General features: G+C 40.5%; 1 protein-coding gene across 1 annotated transcript in view; it reads right to left on the minus strand.

Annotated features, from left to right (window-relative positions):
• Positions 1-22489, minus strand: part of LOC122668769 (eukaryotic initiation factor 4A-14-like) — a 73941-nt gene that overhangs the window by 32417 nt on the left and 19035 nt on the right. Inside the window, exons 4-6 of the mRNA XM_043865302.1 lie at positions 8306-8382; positions 5899-5944; positions 4340-4400 (exon numbers count right to left, since the gene is read on the minus strand). Coding sequence (XP_043721237.1) covers positions 4340-4400; positions 5899-5944; positions 8306-8382 — 184 coding nt within the window. The remainder of the gene's footprint in view (positions 1-4339; positions 4401-5898; positions 5945-8305; positions 8383-22489) is intronic.

Consider the following 22489-nt stretch of genomic DNA (forward strand, 5'->3'; position numbering starts at 1 on the left):
ATAACAAAAATTACACAGGAAAGGTTGGTTTTTTTTTTTAGCCACAAGTGAAGCTCCTCCTCCAGGTAATAGCTCTTCCACACTGAAGCAAGAGATGGATTGGCTTGATCAACGCCTCGTTGTCGCCAATCGTCCGAAAAAAATAAAGTGAAGTTGTGCTCACCAAATATTAGGGTTTCATAAACCCTAGCACTCACACTCACATACACAAGAGGAGAGGAGGGAGAAGAGAAATTGTGGGAAAGAGGTAGAGAAGCTCCAAAAGCCGTGGAGCTCTCCTCCTCCCCTTATTTATATTTTTGGATCCCAAAAGAGATCACCTTGGTCATGTGCACTTTCTAAGATTGCAACTCACCAAATTTCCTTTCTCAAGCATGGTTTCTAAAACCAATGTTTTCTAATTTGGTGAAATCTCCAACTTCTATTTTTTCACAACATCTTCGCTTCCATAATGGGAAGAGGTAGAATCTAAAAGGGATCGCTATCTCTTCAAATACGGCAACAACAATAAGTCAAGGATGTGCATCCTTCTTACCATATTAGAGAAGATAATTAACAAATTAATATTCCCAAAAATTGTCTTGCACAATTAAACTCTTTAATTTACAAATAAGACCTTCAACTAATCCAATATCCCATAATAAGTCATAGGGGATGTAATTAAATACTGCCAACCCCCAACTCATTGTACAAGTTCATTTTAGAGATTCTGTGATCGTGATCGGACGCTCGAAAGATATTTCAAATAAATTTAAATGCATAAATAATTATTTTTTATATTACAAAATAGTTTTATAAACAATTTACAAAAACGACACTGGTACCAGATTTTTGCATGATCCATCACAGACTTTCTCTCTCCTTGATATTCCCGAATTAACAGTATTGGATTCCATGTTGAGCATCTCTTTCACTAAAAATGCGTGATCACGTGTCCAGTACGTCGATATATAGTCCGTAGGACATCAACCATTGGCTTACCAAAATAAGTGACTCAACATTGCAACAAATAGAATCTCTCAGGTCAGGTCAAAGGTCAAATGACAGGTACGAATCTCATTCTCTCACAACTGGCAGTAGTACATGCGAGATTCTTACCAAATTCTTTTCTATACACACAAAATATGTGTACTCACATTTATGCACTCTCATTTCTGGTAACATACAATCGGACGACTATATGAACAAGATATTTGGTTCTGTCCCTAGTCGAGAACCATTTTGGGTGTAAACCCATGGAACAAGTTGTAAGCCCAATAAAAAACATACCATGCATGAAATAAAATAAATGTTTCATTAATTCATTAATATGAACCGGGTTTGATGGACACATATCCAACAAGCCAATCGTTTCCCCCGTTACCAGATCCTGGAAAAGACAATGAGAAGGAAAAAAAGGCACTTTACAATTAAGGTCAGAAGTGAGACAACTGATAGAAAGAAGATTTGTGGTAAAATTAGGAACGTGTAAAACAAAATTTAATATTAAGGTGGGAGAATAGGTGATGGATCCCTTCCTAGAAATAGAGGAAAGAGAGCCATCAGCTATGGGAACTTTATCCTTACCAGAGCATGGAGAATATTTGGAGAAAAAATTGGCCTTACCAGTCATGTGGTCGGAGGCACCAGAGTCGAGAATCCAAGATTGAGAAATAGTATGTGCACAAATACCAACAATAGAAATACCTGGGATTTCAGAATCCGAAGGTACCAAGGTGGAAGAAGAAGCGGAATCGAAACTGGCAAGGCCGGTAGAATCCAATTTGGTTTCCAGATGACGAAGAAGTTTGGTAAGCTCATCCGTAGGACGAGAAGGGGCAGCACCAAGTGGACGATCAACTGTAGTAGCCTCAGTATGACTTGTTCAAGGTTACCCACGATGAGGACCCTTGTTGGAAGGGGTAGAGGGGCGCCCATGGAACTTCCAACAAAATTCCTTGGTGTGTCTCTCTTTCCCACAATAATCACATCTAATAGGATCGCATTCAGAACGATCATCACAGCGAGAAGAACTACCTTTGGTTTGCACAGGAGGACCAGACAGAAGAGCCAAACACTCCTGGGAAGAGGGGGACAGCATAGCAGAGCGACGGCTGTCCTCGAGTTGGATCAAGGAGTAAGCTTGTTCCAGATCCAACTCAAGGAACCTGGGCACGAAGCTGATCATATTCCACATTAAGTCCAGCAAAAAAATCATACACCCTAAATTTGTCTTCTCATTTCTTGAACTTGATCACATCTTCAGGGTTAGAGGCCTAGAATGTATCATAAAAATCTAATTCTTGCCACAAGCTGCGCAACTCAAAGTAATATTGGGACAGGCAGAGTTCCTTTTGCTTGGTCTCATGAAGTTTCTTACGCAATTTATAGACATGTGCATCATTCCCAACCTGTGAATAGGTCTCTTGAGCAGCCTTCCAAATTTTTGCAGCCATATCTAGCAGGAGATAACCACGAGCAAGTTGAGGTGTCGTGCTTGAGAGAAGGTAGGACATAACTAGGGAGTTGGAAGAACTCCATTTGTCTTGTTCAGGACCTGCAGTGGTAGGTTTCTCTTTTGCACCAGTAAGATAACACAAATACCCGCGGGAGTTGATGTTGAGATAACAAGATCTGGACCACATCAAATAATTGCTTCCATCCAACCGGACGATGCAGGGGAAAGTAGGGAAGCCGTCATGAGAACCACAGACTTGCCCTTCCACACCAGATGTAGCAGAAGAATGCTCAGACATCGTTACAAACAAAAAAATGGGATAACCAACCACAGATCTGAAGGGGGAAAATTAGATCATCAACAGATCCAAAAAAGAACTTCTCAAAACAAGAACCACAGCCTTTTTTTAGTTCATGTATAAAGGCTGGGAAATCAAACAAGGAGGGAAAAAGCCCTCGGTCGTGGAGAAAAGCACCGCTGAGGGGTGGCGGATGAAGGGAGGCAGAACTCCCTGCCTCTCGATGATGCTAGAAGGTAGACTGAGAGAGAGGGAGGCACAAGGGTGAGGCGGCGATGGTGACTGGAAGGCGACAGCGGTGGTTAGGTGGTGGCGGTGCTCAAGGGAAAGCGAGAAAGAGAAAGAAAGAGGAGAGAGATGGCGGCAGCGGCTGTGAGAAGCCCTAGGTCAATTCCTAGAGCTCTAATACCATGATGGTTTTGGGAATTGTGACTTGTGTCTAATGAGACACAGCCCACCTTTATTTTTTGTTTTGGTGAAGAAGAAAGCATCTACTGATCAAACATAATATTTACAGTGTCATCCAAGCAGTTCGAAGATACTGAATTAATCCTAGCAAATCTAGCAATCCTATCAACAGGTTCAATATAAGGCTTAGGTTGTTTTAAAATTATTACAGACCCAATAGTAGCAATAAGATGAGAAATGTCATGTAGCCAAGTAATAAACTGATATGGCCAGGGATGGTCATCCGAACATGTGAGCCAATTCGTAATCTCCTGCGAGTCAGCCCACCTTTATTTATAATAAAGAGTAATGGAGTACAAAGAAAATAAAGCCCCTACGGCAACATAATATAAACCCTAAGGACAATTCTATCATTATACCCCATATTACAACAACTACCACTAGGTCCCAGAGAGGCTATTTCTTATTCTATAAACATTTAAATCATAATCTTTCTCATCTCCATCCTTAGTTTTACAAGTATATCGCCCAAATTTTGGACTCGAAATTGATTTTCAACTTTGTAATTCTCTCTTTCACCCAAACCCTAACCTTTTGCTTTTGAACTTTACACTGTCCCTTCCCCTGTAAACTTAAACCTTATTCAGTGAAAATTCCAAATTTCTTTACTTCTCTGGTAATTCTTCACTGCCAACTTGGTATACCGAAATCACAACTATCCAGAGGTTTCTCAGGTCTTCCTTTCCAGCTCCCCATATTTGTACTCCATCATCTTGTGAACATGGACATAGAACAAGTCTAGCAGGTTTAAAGGATTGGTATGCAGCAAGTCAGCTTTTATGTGATATGTAACCAGCTTAACCTTCAAATCAAGAAGCATTGGATACTGTATGTCAATGAGGAAAAAAAATCTAGGAGCATGGGTTAAGCAAAGTATAGATTTCATCTATTATCAAAAAAAAAAAAAAAAGCAAAGATTTAATCACTTCTTGGAAATCTTTAGTAATGCTTCTTTACAGATTGAATAAAGAAAACTATATCAACAATGCAGCTCCCTGGAACCTCACCTCACCATGATACCATAGCTTATAATAGCCACAACATGCATTACCACCAGCTTAAAAAGGAAAAGGAACAGAAGTCCACAAGCAACAGAAAGAGGCAGAGTTTGAGAGAATCATAATACTATCACACACCTGGCTATTGACAGCAATTGCATTGTTTTCGGGAACTGGAGAAAGAGCACCCCAAGGACCTCTGAGAAACAATAACAGAATAAAAACACAGACCCCACAGTGACAAACAATGAAAAGATACAAATGGAAAAATAGATTTGTATATACCCAAGTTAGGACCAAAACACTGCACAAATACAGCAAAAGTCTAATAATTATTCAGCAACAAATAACATAGAACTTAATTAAGTCACAACCTCACTTATTGAAGTGATGCACTCGTATATGTGCTTCAAAGGTACAGGGTGCTAATCATTATGATAAGTGGAGAGTAATTGAGATGTATGACTAGATTGAGAGGGAAGCATCAACACACTAAATGGAGAGGCAGCAAAGCAGTTCTCTTTTCCCACTTTTTTACGTCTTCATATACTCCACACTAATTTGAACAGCCATGTAAATAATATTAGACAAAATAATTATTGTTTTTGAAGAACATTCGCAAGAGTCATGGTTTTTCTAGTCATTTATGTTTGTTTTAAAGTTTTGTACAATTCATAAGTAAAACTCAGACATATAAATTATAAAAGAGTAAAACTCATGTACAAGGTTGACACTACACAATGGAGCAGGGGGGAAAAAAAACCACCCCAAAACTATACAACATAAATGAGCACAACATTATTTCTCCCAGTGGCCAGTACCACAAAAAGAAAGTCTGCCTAAAAAACACAGGGACCAAAAATCACTTCTGACTATCTCAGACTCCTTGAAAATCGGCTTGTGAAAATATGGTAGATATAACGATGTATCACACTATCACTCGATCAGATTTCACAAAGAAGCAGTTTTGTTATCACAAATGTAATTTTTTCTCTTTCAAACCCAACAAATCCTTGCTAACGACTTGGCTTTACTGCAAACAAACTTTGATAATTTACCAAGAATCTAACCTATTTAAGTTATTCATCCCTTGCATATTAATAAGCGACATTATGCACAAAGTCTGATTTTAATTCTCAAATAAAACAAAGCTCACGGCTTTCTATCTTTTAGATGTAAGAAAGAGACATAATTTAAGACAACTATCTTCAACACAGACGAGGAATGACTCTTCCAATTTCCATTGGACCTCTTCCTTGTCATGGTGACATGTGAATCTATTTGTGTTAAAACAACAGAACTATATAAAGCACTGCCTCTATCCCTCTCCCTTAGCTGTCCAGGAGGCAGGAACAAGAAGTTCTCTTAACAGGATTATAGATAATCTGTAGTACAACATTTAAATTTTGTTGAGACAGGAATTGACTAATTATTTAATATAAACATTTAGATAAAGAAACGTGATATCTTTCCATTTCGCATCCGTGCACAGTATAGCAGCTAGGGGGATCTTAGTCTCAGATTCTACCCTCAGAATATACGCTTCAGATTCATGGCTTCTCTATCAAAGCTGTCCCAGAAATCAGAAAATGCATGCCGAAGTTCATGAAAAAATTGGAATACCAACTAGAGTTCCAAAGAGAAAGAAGCAAAAACTTTATTTTTGGAAGCAAATTTCTAGCTCCAGGATAACTCACTTATGTTGAGGATTTACCAAGTCAAGTAATGGCTCCAAATTATTTCCTGCAAAAGCAAAATACAAAACAGAAGAATGACATGGAGGAGACCAAAGAAGACCATATTGAATTCACCAGTGAGGAATAAGATGGTGCAAACTAGAAGTGGTAGAAGGCCATGGAGGTGGCCAAAAATCATCCTGGTTCAAGTAGTGAGCAAAGACACGAGTATCTATTAAGAGCAATTAAGGCCTTAAATAAGACGGTGAAGTATGATTGACGTAGACTGTTAAGACATATGGTGCTGAAGAGTGTTATTATCTTAGGGGTATTTCTGGTATTTCTACACTATTGAGGATATCTAAGTAATATCACACACACACGTGTCGATCTAGTTCTGATTCAATTACATTGTATCAGAGCTTCCCCATCAGTAATCTTATTTTCTGCTACTTATTTTTTCTGCTATCAAATTTCACCGAAATAAAGGTCTCTTCTCTGTATTGATTTTGAGAGTCTTATATTATATTTGTTTGCTTGTTTTGAGTGCTGCAACTATGTTAGTTGCAATTAGTGTGTTGGTTGCTACTTGCTAGTGATTGAAGGTTTTCACATGCCAATCAGAAGTTCCTACGCAAGCAACCTAGTAACCTACAGATTCAGGTTCAAAGGGTGTTGTGCAGTAACTGATTTTTGACCTGCTGATATTGAATTATGCAGAGCTGCAATAGCAGCTCATGTGGTTGAGGGTTTGAAGGTCCATGAACAGATTGATGCTTCCTATGTGATATCAAGTTGTGAAGGAGTTTTCTTCTGATACTTATAAAAGTGCAACTGCTGACGTAAGTATCAGATTCCGTGTTTCCAGATGGCAAGTGGTATGCCTGTTGCAGTTACATGGACGATCACAAAAGGTTTTAATATGGCTTAGTTGAGTTAAGTTAGTTGGCATGGGGACAGGCTGGGACTTCATTTCCAACCATATTTCTATATATACCGAATTCCACAAAAAGCAAAAAGTTTAGTCTCCGGATATGAGAGCAATGGGAAAAAAAAAATCTCTTAGATAACTCTAAAACGAGTATATGTAGTAACAAATCCCAAATTCAGCTTCAGAAAGATTTTAATGTTTATGTAAAAAATAGAAGGATAAGTGATAACGGCCTCAGATAATGTCCTAAAGCTTGGGTTAATAGGTAAAGCATGTTCAAACATGGAAAAAACGAAATAATACTTTCAGCAGCAATAGAGGTATTTAATAATGCAGATCTGTACAATTATTGGCCCTATTTTATTATCTAATGCGTATGGGCTTTTAGCTCTTCGAGTTTTGTTAAAACTTAAAATAAGTGTCAAGATAAGGGGCTTGTCCCTATCGTGATGTAATCTTAGTTTCCTTATTTTCCTTTATGTCGTCACGTTTCCTTGTTAGTTTATTTTTAAGTCTTGCACAATGTAGTCCTACTAAGACTCTTTGATTTTCTGTTATAAATACAACTTAGATTGCCCACGATAGATAGACTGAATCTATCGTGGTTCAGCACATCCTCTCCCATTGTTCTCTCTCTCTTCTCTTCATAGATTCTGGTTTGCTTTCTCTCTGGTTTTGTCACAGGTTTCATTTGTAACGAATGATAAGGCCGAAAAGTAAGCACGAAAATATATATATCTTTATTAGTGGTGATGCCTATTAGAGATTAGCTTAGGATTTATCTAACAATAGTTTTTATAGGGATTTTCTGGGGCCTATTCCTTTGCTTTTGGAGTTTTTCTTGTAAAGTCATATTAGATTTAATTTCTGATTTGGAGGTTTTAGTAGTTTAGCAAATTAAGAGTCCTATTAGTATTTTCTAAGTCAGTTTATTATTTTTTGATGTTTAAATATAGGGAACACCCCTTCCTTACAAATGGAATAGAATACAGAATTTGGATTCGAGCTGGTAGCCAAACAGAGGCTTCCTCTTTCTCTCTCCACTCATCCCCCTCTTCTCCTCTCTTCTCTTTCTACAAGTTACTGTTCACAAACCCCCTAGACAGATCAACCCCTCTTCCTCTCCCCATCGACCTGGTTTCTCCTCCTTTCTCCCATTCTTTTCCCTCCCTTATTTCTTGCCATATTTCCTTTCTTTCTCTCATAGCAGGCTGTTGGAACAGACAAACCAGCAAACTTCTCAGCCTTTGGTTTGTAATGAAAAGGTCTTAAACCTGGGCAGGTGTTACAGCCAATCAATTCATCGATTCCTAATCCAGGATAAGAGTTGGTTGGCTGCATTGTTGTTTTCTTAAATAATAGTTTCAGTGTTTCAGATGTTAAAATATACTAGCATTACAAGCTAATAGGAACAAACCAGCTTGAAAAGAGAATCCTTTCTGAAGGCAATAATGTAGATGAAAAGGAACAAATTCCCACAGATACATAAGTAATTACCTTGTGTAGGAATAGGCATCTCTGGATTTAGTAATTCCATCCACTTCCACCCCCGAATCCGACCATCATCTCCACAACTACAGGAAATAAATCACTTTACAAATTTACTGTCTAAAGTACAATGCAGTAATCTCATTGAACAACTGGCCGGTGTTTAAAAGCAGAGATGATAACAAAGATGACTGAAATTCATACAGGTTATTATTCTCCAAAATTTGAAAAAAAAAGAGAAAGTTAAATTAATAAGAGCTCTACAAGCTAAACTTCAAAACCCATAAAACTCAGAAAAAGTGGCAACCCTTGCTTCAAATATTGAACTCAACCACCTGATGTAGTTTACTGTTCCAAAACAGCCCCAGGGAACTTTGAAGAAAATTAAAAAAGGAGGGGGGGGGGTTGATGAAGGTTGATATGTCTGCAATTGCACCTTGTGGTTCAATTATCTTGTTCTGACTATCAGACTTGAACAGTCTTCAGCTGGAGGGGAAGAAATGTTCTCAGAGATATCAATCAGAGTTTGAAATGGCTGCCCATCAAATATTCAACTACGCTAACCTTCACGAGAGAGAGAGAGTGTGTAGAGGTGGATTGACTAGGGTTTTGGCATTATGGCACAAATCCCAATGTGGATCTCAGCTCTGATACCATGTTGAGATTTGGGAGAAAACTGATTTGTGTCTCTTTGACACTATCCACCTTTATTTATAATAAAGTGATAGAAGGTACAAGTATAGTAATGCCCCTAGGGCAACACTATAGAAACCCTAATGATACAAATACCCTTATACCCATATTACAACACTGATGAATATGGCAATACGCTTCTTTATATCCTATATTTTGTTCATTATGTGTTGGTTTTCTCAGATTAGGTCATTGCTATTAGCTAGTATAATTATACCATATTGCATTGATATCAAGGATCGAAATCTCGGTTTCAGACCTAGTTTAGGTCAGGCCCAAAACTGAGACGGGTCGGATCTCGTTTCGAGGTTTCGACGCTGGGTTTCGACCCGGGCCTTCCTGGGTTGAAAGTTGAAACCCAGGGTTGAAATTTGGGTTTCGACACTGGGTTTCGTTTTGGCCAGGCTCATAACCAATAAAACTCGAAAATTTTGGTCAATTTCGACCAAGATTTAGTTCAATGATTGATATGATTTTGTATGTACTTTATAAGGAAAATTATATAATTTCTAATATGCTATTTAGCTATTTGTTATACTAATAATAGTAAATATAATGGATACATAAAAAAGAGAATACTAGAACGCCTAGGCCGCCTAAGCGCTTAGGAGACGGCCTTCCAACGTCTTGGGTTGCCTAGCGCTTTGACAACTATGAATTAGGGTATTATTAGTTAAAAAATAAAAAAACTTACTTTTAATTAAGAAATAACTTTCTTTTTTTTATAGGATTTTTTATTGGTGTAGAAAATTTAATAATGTGACACTCTTTGTTGCAACAGTGTAAGAAGAGTACATCATGGCTGTCGGGGTTCGTTTCAACCTGGCTCGAAACTGAAATATTTCACAAAACTGCAAAACTTCGATTGAAACCTGATAAGTTTCCTCTGCAGGTTTCAACTACTGGTTTTGAGGCCCAACCGGCCAAATTAGTTCCCAAAACTTATGGAAAACCTTATTTTAGATCCTCTAAACATAGTGGAACTCTAAGATTGTAAAAACACATACCCAATAAGGTAGTTTGGCTTTGGACCCTAGGTTGGCAGTGTACATTGTGCTGTATAGTGTATACTTTCTCTGATATACCCTATCCTACACAAAATTTAGTATTATAAAACATATAATTCAATTAAAACAACTAAAATATGCATTAGGAATGAATTAACATAAAATTAGAAACCATTTCATAATTATCAAATGTTATACAAGGTTCATTGCAAAGATATGGGGAGGGAGGGAGTGATTTGCCAAAAATCACAAAAACTGACGTTTTCTAGGAAGTTTCATTCTTTGGAGTCAAAATTGTCGAAACTAGGGAAACAATACTAAAACCCGAAACATGGTCGAAATTTTGCCGAAACTACGAAATTTCAATTGAAACACGCATTTTATACAAAGGGTTTGACCGAAACGATATCGAAACCTGAAACATGGTAGAAATTTCACCAAAATTGCAAATTTTCGACAGAAACTTCGTGAGACCCAGGTATTACACCTAGTTTTGTTTCAACCTTTGTCGAAACCGCAAAATTTCAAACATTGATGGCTGCACAAGGAACTGGGAGTGACAGCATGGAGGGAATGGTGTGCCCATTGGAAATTACAAGAAAAGGTCTAAATGCAATTAATGTGGGAAGAAAATCAAGGGAGATAGAGCCACTAGATTGAAGTAGCATTTGGCAAGCGGATACTAGGCTGTGTAGCCAAACGCCCTAAGGTTCCTCTTAAGGTGCAGAAGGCCATGGCTCCCGTCATGGAGGGAGGAATAAAGCATAGTTGTTAAGGCGAACCAAGGCGATAGGTGACAAGGCGTTGCTAGGCGACCAAGGCACACCAGAAATGGAAAGGCGGCCTGACAACTAAAACAGAGTCGATAAGTGGAGGGCAAGGGAAGAATTTTATGAGGCAGATTTGGAGAAATAGGTAGAGGCAGGAGCAGGCGACTTAGACTCTGGTTTTGATATTGACAAGGACTACATGTCTACTGATGTGATGACAGACAAAAGGAGAAGCAAGACAAATAACGCAAGTAGTAGAGGGCCGATAAGGAGAAGGGGAGCATTCTGAGAAGAAAGTCAAAGACACCTTACTTTTCTAGTTTGTTAAGTTGTAATCTCATTATAAATAAAGTGAACCTCTGTCATTATTGACAAGTCGAATCATTCCCTAATTCTTTTATTCTCAACTTTGTATCAAAGCCCAAAAACCTAAGCAGGTTTTTTCTTTTCTCTTTTCTTCTCCTTTCTTGCACCACCAGTCCGGCCTCCCTGGTCCAGCATGGTAGACTAACAACACACCATGTCTCACTAACCCTAATTGGAATCACTAACCACTACACCTCCTCACCACACCTCCCCACCGCACCTCCTCTCTGATGATGATCAATCATCGCTGCTACCGCTACCACTGCCTTCGCTGCAACCTCTCCGTCATTGCGCAGCTGCTACTGCCTCCTGCCACGACCTCCTCTAGTCGCTGCATCTTTATCACAACCTTCTCATTGTCGTTGTGCCTCTACCGCGAGCCTCCCATTGTTGCTACACCTTCTGTCGCTACTCCCTTGTCACTACACTCCCGCCTTGCCACCGTAGCGGCATCCTATTGTCGCTACGCCTCCTGCCACGACATCCCTTGTCGTTGTACCAATCGTCATGACCCCTGGTTGTTGCGCCTCACCGTCGCAATATCCTATTGTCGCTACGCCTCCCACCAAGACATCCCTTGTCGCTGTGCCAATTGTCGTGACCCCCTGGACGTTGCGCCTCACTGTTTCGACTCCATGTCACCTAATCTGCCACCGCTGCACCTCGCCGTGACCCCACTCTTTTTTGCCGTGCCTACCGCGGTTGCGCCACACCACCACGACTTCCCTATCGCAGCCACTACACCTCATCGCTGCGACCTCCTCCCACCGCTACTACCTTCTTTTCGCCGCACCTTCTTGCCATCTTCAAGCTTGTCCCTGATGAACGATCCCATGTCTGAGGGCACCAATAGTGGTACCTTCTCTGGAGACAACGATGGTTGCACTGGTACCTATGGCCATAATCTTTCCTTCCAATCGGGTCCTATGAAGTTGAATGGACAGAATTACCTCACATGGTCGCGTAAATGCCTTCACACAATTTGTGGGAACAATTTTTCAAGTCTCATTCAAATATTGCTACACGACTTGCCTATGGATCCTACTCATTTTAGCACCTAGCTACTTCCAATGATAAACACGCTTGTTATGTCATCCTTGCTCAACTTTATGGAGCCTTCCATCAATCCCAACTTTACACGCCTAATCCTACACGTCTCACTGCGCAAGGAACCCGGGATGCATAAACAAACAGATCTATGTACAAGTAGGTAACTATGCATCGGATCTATTTACAAGTAGGTAACTATGCTCACATCTATGAGATCAAACTCCAAGCCTATGCAACTACTCAAAAGGAATTGTCTCTCATTCCATGTTACTCTGCTCTGCACATTCTCTGGCAACAACTGGATTTTTATCATCCAGTTCCTATGGTCTACCCTGATGATTTTGGTACCTTTCAGAAGGAACGCAACATGGAGTGCATTTATGATTTCTTAACAGACCATCGCCGCTCTGTTATGATGCCTTCCTCTGTTCCCATGTGATGCACTCTTCTCGCTTCTCCTGCGCCACCCATCATGGAGGCTCCTCTGAATACCTCTTCTGCACGTGAGCCAGTCAAACGTGAATATTGTAGTCGTCCACATCATACCAGAGAGACCTGTTGGAAGCTCCATAGGCGCCCTAAAGGTGGGCGTAATACTAAATAAGGCACTGTCCATTCCCAAGCTCATCTTTCTAAGACTCTTGACAATATTTTTACTGTTGTACCCTTCTCTCTGAATCAACTGGCTGCCCTCCAACAAATGATTCCACAGATAGGCACCGCTCCTTCCTCAACTCCTGCCTCTAATCTCGCCCAATCAGGTAATTTCCATTTTCTTCTGCTCCCATTGTTTAGTGGCTTCTTGATTATGGTGCCACAGATCATATGACTAGCAACTCTGAGGTCTTTCGTACCTACCTCCCTTGTTCTGGTCTAGACAAGGTATGCGTTGTCGATGGGTCTAAGTCCTCTATCTCTCGTAAAGGTTCAATTTTTTGTTCTCCCACTATTTCTCTCATCTGTTCTCTATGTCCCTAATTTGTGTGCCAACTTACTTTCTATTTATCGTTTGATTGTGATATTAAATTTTATGTTCATTTTTTAGACTATGTTTCCTTCTTTAGTTAAACTATGTAGTTTGGATCAACTTAACTATGATGTGTACGAATACGCAAAACATACTAGATCTTCTTATCCCCCTACTGATAATAAATGTGATTTCCCATTTTCCATTATTCATTCAGATTTATGGGGTCATTCTTGGACTATTGATCGTAATGGTTTTCGTTGGTTTATTACTTTTATTGATAATTGCACTCGTCTTACATGGGTTTATCTTCTTCACAATAAATCTGATGTTTTCTCTTGTTTTTAGTCCTTCCATGCCATGATCCGGATCCAGTTCAATACCATGGTTCGGGTCCTTCACAGTGATAATGGCACGGAGTACATTGATGGCCAATTTCAGCAGTACCTTGATTCTCATGGTATTCTCTCTCAGACCTCTTGCGTTCAGACACCGAAACAAAATGGCATCCCGAAGCGCAAGAAACATCACCTTCTTGACATTACGCATGCCCTAATATTTACCACTGGTGTCACTAAACCTTTTGGGGAGATGTCCATACTGCTGCCTACCTTTTCAATCGGGTACCATCCAGCGTTCTTAATTTTAAGACGCCAATTTCTCAACTATCGGACCCCTCCCTTGCCTCTTACCTCCCTCGTAAAGTATTTGGCTAAGTTTGCTTTTGCCCATAATTCTTCTCCCTTAGTCCAAGTTGGATCCTCAGCTCTTCGCTGTGTTTTCCTTGGTTACTCAGCCTCTCAGAAGAGTTATAATTGCTATCACCCTCCCACCCGCCGTCTTTATGTTACCATGGATGTCACTTTCCATTAATCCAAACCTTATTTTACATCACCCCTTAAAGGGGAAAGTCTGGAGGAAGAGCTTGACATTGTTTGAATTCAAGGGAAGCACACTAACCATGGTAAGGGGGAGACTTCTATTTCTCCACCAGTTCAGCCTACACAGGATGTAATCACTTACACTTGGTCTCAATCCAAGAAAAGGGATCCCATTGCTAACAAAGCATATCCCTCTGTGGCACCTACATCAGGTTCGTCACATCCATCATCAGGTAATATCTCTCCTATACCTGATAATGTTCCAATTGCTCCTTCGGATGACAAGCTTTCTATTTCTATTCGAAAAGGGGTATGCTCTTGTACTCAACATCTTATTTCCCATTTGTTTCTTACGAGTATTTATCCCCTTCCTATCATGTGTTTGTTTCCTTGTTGTCTTCTATGCCCATTCCACATGATTGGAAAGCGGCCATTACAGATCCGAAGTGGAAGGCTGCCATGCTAGAGAAAATGCATGTGTTGAAGAAGAATGGTACCTGGGAACTTGTCCCTCGTCCTGAAGGGAAGAAATTAATAGGGTGCAAATGGGTGTTTACAATTAAGAAAAGGGTAGATGGGACCATTGAGAGACACAAGGCACACTTAGTAGCCAAGGGCTTCACCCAAACCTACGGGATCGATTACCAAGAAACCTTTGCTCCCGTTACCAAGATGAACTCTGTCAGGTCTTACTATCTTGTACCGCTAACCTTGGGTAGAATCTTCAAAACTTAGACGTTAAGAATGCATTTCTTAACGGGGACCTTAAAGAAGAACAAGGCCATACCTCCTAGTTTTGCTGCACCATCTACTGCTGGTTGTATCCGCAAGTTACAAAAATCCTTATATGCCCTTAAGCAATCTCCCAGGGCCTGGTTTGGCCAGTTCTTGAAGGCCATGCAGAAATTCGGGTACCAACAGAGCCAAGCTGATCACACCTTGTTTGTCAAACGTAAGGATAGTTAGATTACGGCCATCATCGTCTATGTTGATGATATAGTGATTATTGGCAATGATGATGGTGCAATCTCCAACCTAACGGCATTTTTGGCAAAGAAATTTGAGAATAAAGATTTAGGGCCTCTCCAGTACTTCCTCGGGATTGAAATTGCTAGATCCAGTAAAGGTATATTCATTTCCTAACGGAAGTATGTCACGGATCCTAGTGAGACCGGTATGATTGGGTGAAAACCTATAGATTCTCCCATCAAGGTTAACCATCAACACAGCAGTGTTAATGGCGTGTCAGTAGACAAGGAACGCTATCAAAGACTTGTCGGCAGGTTGATCTATTTGTCCCACACAGCTTGACATTACTTATGTCATGGGTATTGTTAGCCACTTCCTCCATGATCCTCGGACATCACATCTTGAGGCTGTATACCGTATATTACGATACTTAAAGTCTGCTCCTGGGAAATGTCTTCTCTTCTCCAATAATGGACATTTGAAGTTAGAGGCCTTCACTGATGCTGATTGGGCTTGGCTCGATTGATGATTGAAGATCCACTTCTGGCTACTGTTCCTTCTGTAGAGAGATTCAAAATTAGGGTAAGGCTTGGATGATTAATTATCATCCCAAGCACATCTATTTATAATCATAATAAAACATATAACATAGTTACATGAGCAATGTGGGACTAAACCACATATAAGAGACATAATAAAAAAGGGAAAAAATTCCAGAATACCCCCACGGTATTCTGGCCCATATAATCTAACACTCCCCCTCAAGTTGAAGCATATATATCATGCATGCCCAACTTGACTAAGATAGGAAGAAACAGTTTGCCACTTAGTCCCTTAGTGAACACATCAGCCAATTAATCAGCAGACTTCACAAAGGTAACACAAATGAGTCCGGCTTCAAGCTTCTCCTTAATGAAATGTCCGTCAACCTCCACGTGCTTAGTACGATCGTGCTGGACAGCGTTATGAACAATGCTAATGGTGGCTTTATTGTCACAATAAAGCATCATGGGAAGATGGACAGCAACACCGATATCCTGCAATAATCTTCTAAGCCATAGAAGTTCACAAATTCCTTGTGCCATTGCACGAAACTTGGCTTCAGCACTAGACCTTGCCACAACATTCTGCTTCTTGCTACGCCATGTGACAAGGTTCCCACCCACAAAGGAGCAATAGCCAGAGATAGATTTTCTGTCAGTAGAACAAACCCAATCGGCATCAATATAAGCTTCAATCTTCAGGTAACCATTCGGAGAGAGAAGGATTCCCTTTCCTGGAGCAGACTTCAAATACCGCAAAATACGACAGCCTGCATTTATATAAGAGGAATAGGGATCATGCATAAACTGGCTCACCAAACTTACAGCAACGGCTATGTCAGGTCGTATGTGAGAGAGGTAGATTAGTTTTCCCACTAATCGCTGATAACAACCCTTGTCAACAGATTCACCCTCTTTCTCCTTAAGTTTTGTAGTAGCTTCCATAGGAGTATCTGAAGGTTGATAGGCTAGCAGCCCAGTCTCAGTCAATAGATCAAGGATATATTTTCTTTGAGAAAGAAAGATGCCCTTCGAAGATCGAACAACTTCTATCCCTAGAAAATATTTTAGAGGGCCAAGATCTTTTACCTCAAACTCACGGCCAAGGAAGAGCTTCAAATTCTTGATAACAGCATCAACATCATTACCAGTGACCACAATATCATCCACATAGACTATGAGAAGAGTTACCTTGTTACCAACTCGTCTGACAAACAAAGTGTGATCAGCATTGCTCTGCTTATAACCTGTTGAACTCATAGCCTTGTGAAATCTGCTAAACCAAGCTCTAGTTGACTGCTTCAACCCATAAAGGGCACGCTTCAATTTACAGACCCTGCCCTTAGTCCTGTCATCAAAGAAGCCTGGTGGAATGTCCATATATACCTCCTCCTCATGCTCCCCATGGAGGAAGACATTCTTTACATCTAACTATTGAAGATCCCACCCAAGATTTGTAGCACAAGAATAACACCCTGAAAGTGTTGAGTTTTGCCACTAGTGCAAAGGTCTCCTGATGGTCAACTCCATAAGTTTGAGTGAACGTCTTTGCAACCAGACGTGCCTTATATCGATCCACTAAACCATCAGCCTTCTGTTTAACCACAAAGACCCATTTACATCCAACTGGTTTTTTCCCTAGAGGAAGAGCCACAAGATCCCACGTATTATTTTTGTGTAGTACTCTCATTTCTTCCAACATTGCTGCCTTCCACTTTCCATCTGTAGATGCTTCCTACCAATTTTTAGGAATCGAAAGAGAAGATACAAAAGCACGAAAAGAAGGAGAAAGAGAACTATAAGAAACAACACGAGATATGGGATGTAAAGTGCAAGTCCTAGTACCTTTGCGATGAGCAATAGGTAAGTCGGAAGAAGAGGGATTACCAGGAGATGAAGGATTTGGATCTGGAGCCGACAATTGGATGGGTATTGGTGCTAAAGTGGATTGCAACTGCCCTCTGTTGGTTCTGCCCCTTGTATAGGTGAGTATGTTGGAGTTGTCAATTCTCTTCTGAAATTCACCAATAGTTCTCTGGACTGAAGTCAGCTCCCCTTGAATAGGAACATTAACATCACTATTTTCTATGGTCTCCCCCTATAAAGGATTCCCGTCAGGTGAGGGAGGAACAGTCAGAGGAGGTTGGGCATTAATTAAAGTAGGATGGGAAGCATCCAAAGGAGGCTGGGCAGCAGTCAAAGGAGGCTAGCAGCAGCAAGAGGAACCTCAAGGGGAGGAATCTCAAAAGACACATCTTCATTAGAATTCTCCCCCTAAAGAGGTGGTGAAGAATAATAAGGAAGGGACTCATGAAAACAACATCCATACTAACCAAGGTACGGTGGGAAGGGGGATGGTAACACTTATAACCTTTCTGGGTTGGAGAATAACCCAAGAAAATACAACGGAGCCCCCTCGGTTCAAATTTGCCTGGAGATTTGGTATCTCTAGCATAACACATACAACCAAACACCTTGGGAGGCACAATAAAGGAGGAATTTCCCAGTAAAACATCAGAGGGGCTACGGGAGTTAAGCACCCGAGAAGGTAACCTATTGATGAGATAGGCTGCAGTGAGATCCGCATCCCCCCAATATTGAGATGGGACATTCCTCGCAAACATCAAAGCCCTTGCCATTTCTAACAAGTGGCGATTTTTTTGTTCAACCATACCATTCTAGGCAGGGGTATCAACACAACTAGTTTGGTGAATAATGCCATGATCAGCCAAATAATTTTGAAATTGAGATTCTGTATACTCGGTTCCATTATCACTTCTCAATATTTTGAGAGGAGCCTCGAATTGAGTTTGGATCATTTTATGAAAATGCTGAAAATATGAGAAAACCTAATTTTTTGTGTGCAAAAGATACACCCAGGTGTTCCTAGAAGGAAAATCAATGAAAACAAACCAACGATGACCAGAAATAGATGTCTTACGACTAGGGCCCCAAACATCAGAATGCACCAATTGAAAACAAGAAGAACTCCTTTTATTTGAAATTGGATAAGTTGAACGTGTCTGTTTGGCCAGAACACAAGCCTCACAAAAAAAGTCATCCTTAGTATGTAGGGTGACCAAACTAGGAAATAAATGAACTAAAATTCCTAAAGGGGGTAACCTAACCTAAAGTGCCAATGGTAAAGTTTAGAAGAGACCAAGGAGTTCTGGTGTAGAGGAGAAGGTAATGGTGGTGGAGAGAAGCGACCGTCATCAAGCAGATACAACCCACCGTGCACTTTACCCAATCCAATCATCTTCCCAGATTCCAAATCCTGAAACACACAATGAGAAGGAAAAAAAGTGACTTTGCAGTTAAGATCACGAGTAATACTACTAATTGAAAGAAGGTTAATAGTAAAATTAGGAATGTGTAAAACATAAGACAAGGGAAGAGAGGAAGTGCAGTTGATGATTCCTTTTCCAGATATGGAAGAAAGGGAACCATCAGCCACTTTGACCTTGTCTTTCCCAGAAGTGGGAGAATATCTGTGAAACAGACTAGAGGAACCAGTCACATGATCTGTAGCTCCAGAATCTATGATCCAAGGATGGGAAGCTACGGAAGCACAATGACCTCCAAATGGAATACCTGACCGGGCAAAGTGTGAACCTGAAGGAGCAGAAGAATTGGCAGTAGCTGATGTAGTAGAGGCAGCAGCAATGGAAGACCTTAGCATACGTAGGAGTGCCTGCAGATCATCCTTGGATAGACCAGTGTCAGTAGCAAGGGCTGCAGTAACAGTCTCAGTTTGATGGGCCTTGGTCTTTGTCTTTATCTTTATCTTGGCAGCCCTTTTAGCTTCAAAGTCAGCCAGTTTCCCATGAAGTTTCCAACACTTCTCTTTGATGTGATAAGGTTTGTGACAGTGCTCACAAACAACAGTCCCTGTCGTAAATCACCAAGAAAAGCAGTGCCACTAGGTGCAGAACTGGCCGGGGCAGCAGCCTTGAGAGCTGATCTGTCAGTAATAGGAGGGTGCAACATGGCAGCCCTACGGTTCTCCTCAGAGGACACCAAGGCATAAGATTGTTCAAGTGTGGAAAAAGGTGTATGGGTCAAGACTTGAACACGAATCTGATCATACTCCACACTTAAGCCACCCAAAAAATCATATACCCTGATCTTGTCCACATGCTTCTTATAGGCAGCAATGTCAGCAACTGTAGTAGGGTGGAAGTCAGAGAAGTGGTCCACTTGTTGTCATAGACTGCATAGAATAGCATAGTATTTGGAAACTGAAAGTTCTCCCTGAGTGGTGCGAAGGACTTTCTTCCGAAGTTCATATACTTGGGCATCATTGCCAAGCTACCCGTAGGTTTCCTTGCAAGCAGCCCAAATCTGTGAGGCTGTGTCAAGAAGAAGAAAGTTATGCTGCAAATCTGAAGTCATAGAGCCAATCAGGTGAGACATGAGAACACCATTATTGGCAAGCCACCTTTCCTGAGCAGGTCCTTGTTCATCGGGTATAAGACTAGTGCCATTAATATGGCTGGTGAGACCACGGCCAGCAATGGCAAAGGAGGCAGATCTAGACCAAAGAAGGTAATTTGAGCCATCGAGTTTAATAGGATTGGGTGGAAAATTGTGGTAGTCTGTCTTGCTGTGGCCATCATGAAGTGGTTGATCCGAAGTAGCTGTAGAATTGGAAGAATCACCCATACTGGCAGCAAAGAAACCCAATAAATTCCTTCAAGTTAAGGGTTGAAAATTGGAGGAGAATCCCCTTTCAATGGGAGTATATATGTCTCCAAAAATCAGAAACAGCAGCCAAGTAGAAACCCTTGATCAATATTGTCAGGGTTTTGAAAAAAACCCTAAATTGCTGAAATCGATGTAGAGAATAATGAGTCAAAGAACCGCAGGTAAGTGGCTGGAACTGAAGTCGAGGGAGCCTTTATGATGGAAGAAATACCCTACAAAAAATCATAACCAATAGGCAGCAGCAACCCCAAGATCGATAGGTGTCAAGGTTTTGGAAAAAACCCTGTGATGGTGGAATCGATCTCAAGGAGGTCTTCAAAAACTGTGAGATAAGAACTGAACCAAAAGAGGGCAATCCTGCTGCAGTTCGTGGCCTTCAAAGGGAGGAATTGATTCCTTGTAAGTGTAATAGAAGCAATCCAAAAATTGAAGATCCAAATATCGCAGGCAGGTGTGGCTGGTTCCTATCGAGCAGAATTGTGTATCATTATAATGAGGTAATGGGGGCAGCAACTGGATCAAATGATCACCTCATCAGTGCTGCCCTATATGAGTATGAAGAACAAGGAAGAAGAGAAAGAAGAGAGGAGAAAATAGAGAGAGAGAGCGAGAAGAGAAAAAACTGAAATTAGAAGGGAGTTGGTCCCTAATTCGAAATTTGCTCTAATACCATGTAGAGAGATTCAAAATTAGGGTAAGGCTTGGATGATTAATTACTATCCCAAGCACATCTATTTATAATCATAATAAAACATATAACATAGTTACATGAGCAATGTGGGACTAAACCACATACAAGAGACATAATAAAAAAGGGCAAAAAGTCCAGAATACCCCCACGGTATTCTGGCCCATATAATCTAACACCAAGGAGATAACCTTGTTACATGGCGAAGCAAGAGGCAGTCAATTGAGTCCCACTCTAGCACTGAAGCCAAGTATCGTGAAATGGCACAGGGTATTTCTGAGCTTATGTGGCTAAAGGGCCTTTTGTGTAATCTAGGTGTATCCTTCGAGGACCCTATGAACCTTTATTGTGATAATAAGGCTGCTATTAGTGTTTCTCAACCCAGTTCAGCACAACAAAACGAAGCACGTTGAGATTGGCAGGCATTTCATTAAGGAGAACCTCGAGCAAGAATTAATTTGTGTTCCGTTTGTCAATTCTGCCAATCAACTAGCTGATGTGTTTACAAAGGGATTGAATTGTAAGGTGTTTCATCCTCTTGTTTCCAAGTTGGGTATGTATGATATATTTGCACCAACTTGAGGGGGAGTTTTAAGAACTATGCGTAATCGTTATAGATAGACGCTGAGTCATAGACACCTTACTTTCCTAGTTTGTTAAGTTGTAATCTCAGTATAAATAAAGTAGACCTCTGTCATTAATGACAAGTCAAATCATTCCCTAAATCTCTGATTCTCAACTGAAGATCGCAGAATCACTTTGGCCACACAGGCATTCACAAACACTTCTCTATTTCATTCTTCAAATTTGAGTTCTAATTGCACGGTTACATCTATTGAAAAAAAGAAACCCCACATGAAAAGAAAACCTATTATAATTTGGAAACTCAAATTAATTAGGAAACCAAATCCTGGTAGTTATCACCTACTTAAGCTATCTAAATAAAAGATTGCATGTTAAACCTAAAATTTCCTACTAGCCAAAGAATCAAATTGGGTCCGGTTCATCTTCGTCTAGACACCCAAATGGGCTTGGATCGGTTCAAAGGTAGTGCACCTGCATCAATTCCCCCGGTCTTGAGAAAAACTCAATCAAGATTTTGTAGAATTGTACAAATAAAAGCACACGAATGGGGGCTATTAGCTCCTAGTCTACAACTTGAAGAAAATCCAAAATATGAAGCTTTGGGGTTGAATCCATGTTTGGAGAATCGTAGGAGAGAATGAATTTATGATGGGGAATAGCTTTCACTGCATTGACTTCCGTCATTACTACAATCTTCTCGTTTTCCGCTGTCGTTACTAGTTCTACATCCGAGTGGTCTTCCTCTTATGTTGACCCATTCGGCTTGTCCCGTGGCTACACTGTTGGTATCACCTTCTTTGACTCAAGGATATTTCACTAATCCTTAAAGAACGAACATCTGGCACATGTGAAAAGGTTGCAGGGTGCCCAAATTTTTATCACAATCAACAATGCCCTTTCTTTCTTCCAACCACTCTCGACCTAGTTTTATAATGCACTGAGAAAAATCAAACACTTCACAATAAGCA

Source organism: Telopea speciosissima, chromosome 7 (assembly GCF_018873765.1).
Source record: "Telopea speciosissima isolate NSW1024214 ecotype Mountain lineage chromosome 7, Tspe_v1, whole genome shotgun sequence".
NCBI classification, from domain to species: Eukaryota; Viridiplantae; Streptophyta; class Magnoliopsida; order Proteales; family Proteaceae; genus Telopea; species Telopea speciosissima.